Consider the following 12,673-nt stretch of genomic DNA (forward strand, 5'->3'; position numbering starts at 1 on the left):
AAAAGCTAATGATCCCATTAGGGTATGCCATACTTTCTTTTTTTTTTTTTTTTTTTTTGCGGTATGTGGGCCTCTCACTGTTGTGGCCTCTCCCGTTGCGGAGCACAGGCTCTGGATGTGCAGGCTCAGCAGCCATGGCTCACGGGCCCAGCCGCTCCGCGGCATGTGGGATCTTCCCAGACCGGGGCATGAACCCGTTTCCCCTGCATCGGCAGGCGGACTCTCAACCACTGCGCCACCAGGGAAGCCCTGCCATACTTTCTTAAAGCTTCTAAACATTACCAGGTTAATACTCCAGAAAGAACTGATTCATCCCTAAAGAGAAATTTTAGAAATTCAGTAATACACATTTAGAAATATTCCACCTAAGTAAATTTTCCATGTGATTAGAGCTTGCATGTTTAAATAAAACTTCAATTTTGGGACATTTCTTTTTTTTTTGCATTACGCGGGCCTCTCACTGTTGTGGCCTCTCCCGTTGCGGAGCACAGGCTCCGGACACGCAGGCTCAACGGCCATGGCTCACGGGCCCAGCCGCTCCGCGGCATGTGGGATCTTCCCAGACCGGCGCACGAATCCGCATCGCCAGGCGGACTCTCAACCACTGCGCCACCAGGGAAGCCCAATTTTGGGACATTTCTGATGAAAATAATTCTAAAATACATATATGCACTTCCTCACCTACTTAAACAGATGATATTAAACCTTTGCTGAATGTCCCAGAAGCATAAATATTAATCACTGAATGGGTGTCTTCCACTCTATTAATTCTGGCAAGTCTCTAATTCCTGTACCCACATTCTATAGTTTTTCTTACACCCTGTTTTGTCTTGCAACAATCATTTCTAAAAATTATTCCTATGCTATTTCTAGCAATGCTTGCCTGATATGGATAGGAAAGATAGATTAAGGGGAAAAAAGTTTATTAAACCACATCACTCATTTAAAATAAAAGTAAAGGGACTTCCCTGGTGGTCCAGTGGTTAAGAATCCACCTTCCAATGCAGGGGATGCGGTTCGATCCCTGGGCTGGGAACTAAGACCCCACATGCCGTGGAGCAACTAAGCCCGTGTGCCACAACTACAGAGCTCATGCGCTCTGGAGCCTGCGCGCCACAACTACTGAGTCTGCACGCTGCAGCGAAAGATCCCGCATGCCGCAACTAAGACCCAACGCGGCCAAAAATAAAAATAAATAAATATTTATTGTTTTTTAAAAAAGTAAAATAAGCTCAGAATGAGCTTATGAATATAAGCTGAATATCTGAGGGATGTCCCATGAATAGAGTGCATGACCTTTAGTTCATGGGCTTTGTGATACTAATTCTGGATATTAAGAGGGTCCTCTATTTTTTCTAAACTGTCTTCAAGGGAATTAAGGTTGCTAGATAGATAACTTACAAACAGTAAAAAAGCAAACAATAATACACCAAAGTAGCCAGCTACATTTTATTTCCCTTAACCATTCCAAATATCTCACCTACTCTCTCTCTCTCTCTCTCTCTCTCTCTCTCTCTCTCTCTCTCTCTCACACACACACACACACACACACAGTGTTGACTTAAGATTAAAAGCATTAAATTCCTTACTGTTAGTTTTCAGTTATCTGTAATCCTTTCTCAGATCCACCATAGCTAAGAACTTAGCTTAACTTGATACTTATGATACCCTATTGTACCAAGTGTCCTTTCAGTTAAAAGGAAAGTTCTTATTTAAGTGACAGGTAGGTAAGATAGTCACTTTTGATTTTGGCTAACCCATAAAGAAAAGTTGACCCATATGTTCTGTAAGAAAAACAACTGGTAAAACGCTAAGCAGAGTTCCAAGAGATTTTATGCCTCTATCTTTGCTCACATTGCCTCCGTAGTTTAACTGGTGTCCTATTTGCACTCATTTCCCCACCACCCTAGAGAATGTCTGGTTTAATTGTTCCCCTCTTCAAGTTCTTCTGCAGTTCCCCGCAAGCTGAATCACACATTGTACTCTTTTTGCAAATATCTATCAGAAAAACTTCCTGGCATAGAGACCATATCTTATTTACCTTTTTATCTCCTGTACCTACCAAAATACCTGGCACATAAGAGGTACTCTATTAATGTTAAATAAGTGAAAGTTTGGTGAGATCGTTTTCTTATACATCATTAACTCATAGGAAAGAGTAAGTCTGATTTTTTTGTCTTTCATGGTAAAAAAAAAAAGTTTCATTCTTTTAAAAGATTTGTAAAAGAATTTTTTAAAACGCTACGTCTCCCTTTGTTTTTAGAATACTGTAGTAATTTTCAAAGTAAGGAGATATATCAAGATCATCTGAGAAATTTTTTCCAGACTAAAAATGGGCAACACTTCCCCTCACTCACTCCCACTCCCAGCCTTCTGTATACACCAGCCTCACACACTACAGAGAAACATTTGGGTGGCCCATGATTAATAACAGGTGTATATCATTCTGTCACTTCCAACAGGTCTGGGGAATCAAAACAAAGACTGAAACAGTGGTAGATCCAGATTCTAATGCTGTATATTTTTCCAAATAAAGACAGTAACAGTTGACATGCAAAGTCCTCTTTCTATGTAAGAGTAAAGCATATTAACCTAAAGCATTTTAAAACATTCATTAATAAAACATTAACTACATAATAAAGATGTAACTTACAAATGTTGAAATAAAAAACATTCACTTTATATTTCAAATTTCATGGCAAAATTTATGCAAAAATATAAACTTAAACTTTTATATGTTTACAGATTCACAAAAAGACTGCTACAAACAGAAAGAACAGCCAACTTCCCAAGAGCCTCTTTTCCTTATTAAACCTTCTTAGAGCATGCATAATTAAAGCAATCCACATTCCCTTATAGCAGAAAAAGTTAAGCAACACTGAGGCAAGGAAAAACAAAGCTATTTTGAGCAACCCAAAACCAAGCTGCTAAAACAAAATATTCAGGACCCACAGTAACACTGGAGTCATTAAGAAGAAGTTCCTGTCCTCTTGTCTCATTTTCAGCGTGCACTTTCTGGTAATGCTCCGACAAATCAATAGCAGTTATACATCTTTTCATACATAATGGACAGATGAAACCCTGTGAAATAACAACTTTTAGGAGGATATACACAAAAAGTTATTTATGAAACAAAATAGAAACAATGAAAATAGACATAACAGGAAAATAATAGAATATTTCTTTTTAGTATATGGAAGGGAAATTTTCAAGTAGTAACTGTACAAAAGGTGAAAGACCTATCCAAAGTAGGACTCTGAAATTAGTTTCCATCCTTATGCTATAGATCCCCATTGGTCAATTTTATTGAGTAACCAGTTGCTTTAGTTGGAATATTATTATTCTTTTTGTTTATGATACTTTGTCCTTACTTATCTAAGAGCTAGCATTGGCAAGCTAGCTTTTATTTTAGATCAAGAAATGACTGGCAGTTTTAACAAATACTTTTATGTAGATGATGTTCTCAACAAAAAAGTTATAATGAAAGCAATTTTTAGTCTTCACCATATTCCACTAGCCTAAGATCCCATTCTTGCCCATACCCACAATTCCCAGTAGGTTACCCTTCCTTCTAATTTTATGAGCCAAATGAAATCATTTTAAAACAATCTCCCAAATTCCCCATACCTAACAATATATGTATTTTAAAATGTGGGCTGTTACACTGATCTATAGTTTGGGGTTTTCTCAGATAGGAACAGTAAAAGGATAAGAGAATAAAGGAGTTCAGAGTATCAGGGAGAAAGTAAATTAAATGAAGACAGTGGTGAAGGACAATAGGTTACAAAGGTTATAACGTCATGAGTTTTGGTGTCAGAAACAGATGTGAGTTTGAGTCTCAACCAATACTGACTATATGACTTTAAAAAACTCACTTTACCCTGCTAAATGTCAGTTTCCTCATCTATAAAATGGGACTAATATTAGCACCTATTTGTCTAGAGTTATTGTGCAGTGTATAAAATGCTTAGTACAGTGCCTGAGACATTATAAGTGCTCAACAAATATTAACTGTCGTTAGATGTATGGTTAGAGAGTAAAGGAAACGAAGCCAAGAAAGGTTGACAGACTAGAAGGAAAAATAAAAATTAAAAATCTAAAATAATCAGCAAGGCCAAAGAAGGTAAGTAGTGAGATTATGAAAGTTTTTGAGAGGATAGTCAGTTGAGGTAAGGAACGCAGAGATATGATTTTAACATGTCAGGTAAAATTATTCTGCCTGATAAGAAGATGGAAGGTACTGCCATGGGCTTGAGTAACTAGAAAAGAAAAGTAATAAAGATCACTGGCACTGATAACATTAAGAACTGGGAGGCTAAGATGTTCCTTGAGTTCCTTGATGTACGTTAGGATCGTAGCAAGGAAGAGGAAGACTACAAACAAGGTTCCAAAGTAAGAGGCAAGACAGGGTAGCAGTTAAGAGCTAGTCTTGGGGGCTTCCCTGGTGGCGCAGTGGTTGAGAGTCCGCCTGCCGATACAGGGGACACGGGTTCGTGCCCCGGTCTGGGAAGATCCCACATGCCGTGGAGTGGCTGGGCCCGTGAGCCATGGCCACGGAGCCTGTGCGGCCCGAGCCTGTGCTCCGCAGCGGGAGAGGCCACAACAGTGAGAGGCCCACGTACCGCAAAAAAAAAAAAAAAGAGCTAGTCTTGGGCTTGAATCCTGGATTCACACCACTCTTAGTAGCTTATATTACCTTCAATTTCCTCATCTGTTAAATGAGGTAACAAGAACACCTACTCCATATGGGGGAGGGGGTCTCGTGAGAATTAAATAATACATATTAAGTCCTTATCACAGCATCTGATACAAAGAAAACATTCAATAAATGTTAGCTATCATTAATATCATTGTTCCTCTTGTTAACAACCCTTTAAGGAGATTAGCCAGGGGATGAAAGTGAGGAACATGAATTCACTTATTTTTTATTTTTACCAATGAAAGGGTTGTCTTCCAGGCAACCACAGGCCGAAGTATTAAAACTACAGAATAATAATTTTTTTAAAATGCACTGTTGCATTGTTTTTTACAACAATATCTTTATGCTGCCTGCCTCTTTACTCATTTCTTCACTTTAAGTTTCCACATATCATCATTCAGTCATCCATTCAAAAAGTATTGGGACTTCCCCGCTGGTCCAGTCGGTAAGACTCCGTGCTCCCAATGCACGGGGCCCAGGTTCAATCCCTGGTCAGGGAACTAGATCCTGCACGCATGCCACAACTAAGAAGTCCGCATGCTGCAACTAAAGATCCCGCATGCCACAACTAAGACTGGAGCAGCCATAAATTAATTAATTAAAAAAAAAAAAACTATTTACTGAGTGTGATTACTGTGTCATTATGCTATGTTGTTGAGAATGCAATGGTAAAATAAAGCAAAGACCCCAACCTCAATAAGCTTGCACGCTTCTTGAAAGAGCTGTAAAAGAAAATACCCCACTAATCAGAAAATTCTACTAGAACCACCTTCCAAATGTATTCAGAACCTCAGGGCCTCCACTACTGCCCTGCTCCAAGCCACCCTCACAGTGTACATGGGTCACGTAAAAGCCTTCTGACAGTCTCTCTGCTTCTGTCCTTACCCCACTCACAGCTGTACTTTCCACACAGCAGCTAGAGTGACCCTACAAAAATATAGATAAATTTTGTCCTTTCCCTGATCCAAACTCTCCAATGACTTCCTATCTCACCAAGAGTGAAACACTAAAGTCTGTGCAAAAGCCTATAAGGCCCTACATGAGGTGGGCCTGATGACCTCACTAACCTAACCTCCCCCCGTGCACTGTGCTGAGCCACACTAGCCTCCTGGATGCTTCTTCAATATGCCAGGCATGCTCCCACCTCAGAGACTTGTTCCACATGCCTGCAACATGCTTGCTCCAGAAATCAACATGATTTCTCACTTCATTCAGTTCTTTCTGAGCTACCCCCTCCTCAGGGGCATCTTCAGTAGTTGTGGCATGTGAGCCCACATGCCACAACTACTGAAGCCCACATGCCTAGAGCCTGCGCTCAAGAGAAGCCACTGCAATGAGAAGCCCCCGCACCACAACTAGAGAAAGCCTGCGCGCAGCAACAAAGACCCAACACAACCAAAAATAAAATAAATTAATTAATTAAAAATAAATAAATAAATTCCACCAGCATAAAGATTTTTTACTATTTATTTCACTCAGTGCCATACCTCCAGCATCCAGAACAGTGTCTGGTGACAATAAATATTTGATAAATAAATGAATCTCAGACTAATAATCATTACCAAAAGGATAGGGAATTCTTTTCCACAGAAGCATGTGAAAGAAGCATCTATCCAACATGTGAGTCAGGAAGGTTTATTAGAAAAATTATCTGTGATGAGACTTGAAGGATAATCAGATGTTAACCAAGAAAAAAGAAAAAGCAAAACTAGGTAAGGCATAGAGATCAGCATATACAAAAGTTCAAAGGTAAGAAAAAACTTGGCACACCTTAAAATCAGTTCATTATGCCTGAATCAAAGAACATAAAAAAATGTAACCACATATATAAGGTCAACTGATTTCTCACAAAAGTGAAAATTTAATTCATTGGGAAAAGGTAATATTTTCAGCAAATGGTACTGCAACAAGCATATGGAAAAATGTGGTTTCCATATCCACATGGAAAAAATGAACCTCAACCGCTATCGCATATCATATACAATAATTTAAAATAAATCATAGATTTAAATGTACATGCTAAAATGATTTTTTAATTTTAATCCTTCCATCTTTTTTTAAATTGAAGTATAGTGGATGTACAATATATATGTTACAGTTTACAATATAGTGATTCAATTTTTAAAGGTTATATTCTATTTATAGTTATTATAAAATATTGGCTATGTTCTCTGTGTTGTACAATATATCCTTGTAGCTTGATTTTTTTTTTTTTTTTAATCAGAAGCAAGCATAGGAGGAAGTTTTGCAACCTTGGGGTAGGCAAAAAACTTTGTAGTACCCAAAAAGCAAAAATCATAAAAGAAAAGGCTGACAAATTGCACTTCACCAAAATTTAAAACTTCTTCTCTTTCAAAGACAACATTAACAAAATTAAAAATAAGCCACAGACTGAGAAAAAATATACACATCACATATTTCTGATTGTGGTGTAAGGGCTAAAATTAAGGCCCAATACTTTGTGTTGCCTTGACAACTGGTGAAACTGGGAGGGCTTCAAATGGCCTAACTGCAAGTTCCCCTCCCCACTCTGCTCTCACAGATAAGGAGTTCTAGCCAAACAGCCCTCCTCTTCACAGGCAGCAAGCACAGGGCCTGCTTATCCCTGAGAAGGTTCCCTGCCGGCCCCTGGAATTATTCAAGCAAGCCAATCACATCTCCTTTAGAAACCAGGGGGCACCTTACCTTCCTGATACTACAATGCCTGCCTCTGAACAACCCCTGGTTGTTCATTTTGTTCTCAAGTGCAATCCTCATGTGGCCCTGCATGGCACACCGTGTCCTCCATCTCTGAGCTGTGAGTATATGTGACTAATAAACTGCTGTTGATCTCATTTCTCTCATTTATCTAATTATGTGTTTAGCTATTTCCATAAGCCTAGGACACGAATCCTTCCCTCACTAATCAGATGAATAGGAGGCAATCAAAACATTGACAAAGGATAAAGAACTCTTAGAATTCCTTAATATAAAGATAAATACTCCAATTTTCAAAATGGTCGGATTTCCAGTTCCAGACAAAATGGAACAGATACACTTCTCTACTCTTCCTGCTAAGTACAGCTGAAATCCAGAGGCTTTATATATAAAACAAAACAAAAAGAAAACTCTGAAAGGTAAAGAGAAGAAGGCAGACCAGCTGAGGATCTCAGGAGCCAAGGACTGAGACAGTGGTGAGTACTCTGGGTTTTCTTTTTGTCTCATATATTCTGGACTGGCTGCTGAAGAAGCCAGCTACCCGGAAACTTCAGTGGACACCTACCAAAAAAGTCCCAAGAAAAGTCTGCTCTCCCTAGCCAAATGACTAGGAAAATGAAGATATGATTTGGTAATATGCTGGTCATTAGCGTGTTTCAGTGGGTACTAAGGATGGAAGCCAGATTAGAAACGGATAAAGAGTGAACAAAGAATTTGCTTCTGCAATGCAATATACTAAATAGTCTGCACAACTGTCCTGATGAGAATGAATGATGATATCATTCATTCACATTATGTATTATACAGATTATATATTTGTTACAGACTGAATGTCTATGTACCCTCAAAATTCATATGTTGAAATCTTAACCTCCAATGTGATGGGGCCTTTGGGAGATGATTAAGTCATGAGGGTGGAGCCCTAATGAATGGGATTGGTACCTTTATATAATAAGAGAGACCCCAGAGAGCTCTCTTGCCCCTTCTGCCATGTGAGAACAGCCATCTATAAACCAGAAAGGAGGCCCCCATCAGACACAGAATCTGCCAGATCCTTGATCTTGAACATCCCAGCCTCCAGAACCGTGAGAAATAAATGTTTGCTGTTTAAGCCTCTCAGTGCTTTTGTTATAATAGCCTATACTGACTAAGATGCTATTATATATATTATTATACATAAAATATATAAAATATGATATAAATGAGCATTAAAGCAAGGTATTTCTTTATTTCTGACCATTTTTTTTAAATCCTGGAGACCATGATATTTCAAATTCCCATTTAGATGGATGCTAAGGGCACAATGTTAAAACCTAGAATTTGTTCAAAGTGGGAAGCCAACATCAGGGTAAAAGGGAAGATTGAGAGAGAAAAAGAGAAATTGAGAGAGGTGAGGAGAGATATCAACTGAGACCTTAACAAGTCAATACCTTAACACTGGGCATATGGAAAAAACAATACCCCCTGAGAATTCATAATCACCAATAGTCCTCAATTAGGTTAGAAATTTACACTAGTGGGTAATCTGAAAAGTTTCAAGTACCAAACTTAATTTAAGGGAGTCCCAGGTTAGTGGCACCTCTAGAGCAGTATTTGTATGCTGAAGGGAATAATTTGTGGCATAGGTAAAAACCAAAGTTGCACGAGGGAGAGATGATAAGCTGAGAATGTGAGAGAGAATGGAATCCAGAGCACAGGGAAAGGACTGAAATCTGATAGGAAAAGAGACCTGTCTTCCGCGTACTAAAGTAATAAAGAGAATAGAGGTGCAAGTATAGTTTTAGGGACAAAATGAGAACATTCATCTTTTCTCAATGGTATAGAAGGTGATGGTGAGAAGGCGGGACTAAGGTTTGAGGACAAAGAAGAGAGTACAACTATCACAGAGAGTAGAAAAGGGAGCCTAATAAGAACATATAGCAGGATTATCAGGCACTGCTCATTTACCCACTGGAGATTTTTTTTGTTGTTTTTGGTCTGAATGAGGTCAACAATTACTACTAAATTCCTCTCCAGGGTTACAACCTAGCTCTCTGAGCTCATCATATGATAAATACAGTTTGGAATGTTTTCCTTAGAGATATTTCCTTAAACTTGCTCTTAATAAAGTTCAACTGATACTGTTCTTCTCACTCTCACAGTCTTGTTTGATCTTGTTATGGCTAATATACATATACATGAAGACAGATGGTCAAAAAGAGACAAAACAGAGAAATGAATGGATAGAGAAATACCCAGAAACATACACATAATAGACTCACCAACCAAGAGATGGGAAAGAATAGGGAAAAGGGGACTGGGTAGGTGGTACAGCTGGGCCGAGAAAGGGGCAACTGACAAAACTGTCAGAGCAGAAATGTGAGTGTGTTGATCTCTTAAGGGCAGTGTTATGGGTGGTTTTCATGTTCTCTTACCTTACCTCCTTTTTCTATAATGAGTATATATTATTTGTTAAAAATAATGATAGTAATGTAGCAACTTCTAAGGGCTGACTTCTCAAAAAATTTGAGTTATTTCTTTTTTAGAGTTATTTACTTTCTCCATTAATTTTTAATAAGCTATCAAACATAGAAGTTCTTACAAAGTCATAAATGAAGACAACAAATAATGTATAAATGTTATAGTTCATCTAATTTTTCATTAGCTTAGTCGTTCATGGCAGTACAAACACATAAGTAGATACTAATTAACTGGTAATTCTTTACAAACAGATTTTTAAATCTTCATTAAGTTGAGATGACCTTAACATTAAAGATAAATTGTCAATATTATTTTTCAGTCTTAATATACACTTTTGCAGTCTCACAAATAAGCACTATTATCTATCTACAAGTGAGATTCAAAAGTTGCATTCCAATTTGTAAGAAAGATTTATGAGACCTTTCCGTACAAAAGTTAAAATTATCAATTGTTACTCCATATATTTGCTATTTTTCCTTAAATAATATTTTGCTTAAATAAAACAATATTTATTGCCAAATTATTATTTTCATACCTCTGAAGAGCTTTCATTATTGACATCCACTGTGTTTATAGGAGCTGATGATGAATCTAAATCAGAACCTTGAGAGCCAACTCTCCCAGGAGTCTGAAACACAAGCAGAAAGGGGGAAAAAAATCAAAGTAAATATCAACAATATATTCATAAACTATTTAATAACCTCAACAGTAATCAGGGCTAGCCTTACACATAAGGTAGATGTCCTCTCAATAATAACAAACAGGGGCTTCCCTGGTGGTGCAGTGGTTGAGAATCCGCCTGCCAATGCTGGGGACATGGGTTCGTGCCCCGGTCTGGAAAGATCCCACATGCCACGGAGTGGCAATGCCCGTGAGCCATGGCCACTGAGCCTGCACGTCCGGAGCCTGTGCTCCTCAACGGGAGAGGCCACAACAGTGAGAGGCCCGCATACTGCAAAAATAATAATAATAATAATAACAAACAGCACTAGACGCTATCCTTTATTAAAGACTGACTGGACCTAATACTGTATCAAGATCTCTATCTGCCTTCTCTCAGCTTTAGTATTTTTAAATTAATAAAAAGTTTACTTTTGTATATAGTGCTTTATCATCTTCACCTCACTTTTACAGAACATCTTATTTAATCATAAAGACATCTAAGAGAGACAGGTAAAATGTTATATCCATAGATGAGAAAACAAATTCAAAGCAGCTAAGGGACTTCTCAAGATTCTACTGTTAACAAAAATCAGAAAGAAGCGGAACTAAAATGCTGAAATTCTCATTCCTCTTGCATTGCTCCCCACTACATCAAGTGAACTACAATGATTTGAGGGGAGCTAAAAAGATCAACACAGGCCACATTATCTAGTCACCCATCCATCTACTACCCATGCCCACCATTACCAATCTGTTTCCAATACTTAATATTCCATCATCCAATATACGGTTTGGAGGGTTAAAGGCCTTTTTTTTTTTCCTCTCCTGCAACATTTATCATCTAACATTATTCATTATACTTAGGTATGACATTAAAGGAACTGGAAATCTAGTAAAATGCTGGCTAAAACACAGATTCAGAGCACAAGAACTGACTCAATAATCCTTACCAAAAACATTTATGGTGCACACTATCATTATTCTCACGTTATACAAGAGAGAATAAAGGTGTAGAAGTTAAGTTACTTGCCCAAAGTCACATGGCTAATAAGTGGAAGAAAGGATTTTAACTTCAGCAGTCTGATTCTTAATCACTAACTCATACTGCTTGACATCTCCACTGAGATATACCTCAAGCACCCAAGATTGAGAACAAATCACTAAACATCTGTCTCAAAACATGAACACCCTGTACATCACTTACATATTCAACATAAATGCCAAAGAAGGATGAACTGGTACTACTTCAAAATTAATCAATTAAAATAAGGATTATAAAAACTGCATAGAAAAAATGAAATAACATGTGTATACTATGATTATAAGTATGTATAAAAACTAATTATATAAGAAAAGAGATTCAAAGGAAATATCCCAAAATGCAAACAATAATTTCCTTAGCAAGAAGCAATTATGGGTTTTTTTTGGTCTTTAGTTTCTCAGTTTTTGTTTTTGCTACATTTTTTTCAGAATTTTAGATTCATAGTTAAATTACTTTTACACTGAGAAATTTTTGATATTAAAAATAATCAGAGTTGTCTAAATTGGATGATCTACGTGCCTATCATATTTTCCCAAAACATAACTGTCTAAAACTTTCTAAACTTATCCAGAGTATATCTTTATTGTGTTCACTTAACATCCACAACATTCTCATGTTTGAACTATTACATCAGCTACCCTCCTCCAAAAAAACAAAGCAAAATTCTTTCTCAAAATGATATACTTGAGACATGAATTTATAAATAAAAGCCTGCTATCTGAATTTGATGATATACTCATGCATGTGACAAAAAAGTAACTAAATAGTAAAAAAAAATTAAAGAGCATTTTAATTATATACTTAATATAAATAACTGTATAAAACTAGAAATTCATTTTTGACTCATCAACATTTCAGAGCTTCACATCATAATGGTTTTTAAAACTACTGACCCCATCCCCAAAAGCACTGGAAACAAAAGCTGTACCTCCCAAGAACTACTTTCCCCATTTCTGTATCCTAAGTTTTTCCAGAGTCCAGGTGGCTTTTCACCTGAGATTTACCTTGCCTGAGAACAAGCAATTCACAGAAATATCTACATAATCCTATTATCATCACCAAAAATACCCTTCCTTAAATTTGCCTAAAATAATCCTAGTAAACAGACCTAA

At 37.4% G+C, this 12,673-nt stretch overlaps 1 protein-coding gene across 1 annotated transcript in view; it reads right to left on the reverse strand.

Moving 5' to 3' along the window:
* EEA1 (early endosome antigen 1) overlaps positions 1–12,673 on the reverse strand; it is a gene marked incomplete at its 5' end in the record, with an annotated part of 127,728 nt that overhangs the window by 93,615 nt on the left and 21,440 nt on the right. The window contains 2 exons of the mRNA XM_079714243.1: positions 2,953–3,081; positions 10,392–10,484. Of these exons, the coding sequence (XP_079570369.1) occupies positions 2,953–3,081; positions 10,392–10,484 (222 nt within the window). The remainder of the gene's footprint in view (positions 1–2,952; positions 3,082–10,391; positions 10,485–12,673) is intronic.

The sequence above is a fragment of the Hyperoodon ampullatus genome, assembly GCF_949752795.1.
Source record: "Hyperoodon ampullatus genome assembly, chromosome: 11".
Classification (NCBI taxonomy): Eukaryota; Metazoa; Chordata; class Mammalia; order Artiodactyla; family Ziphiidae; genus Hyperoodon; species Hyperoodon ampullatus.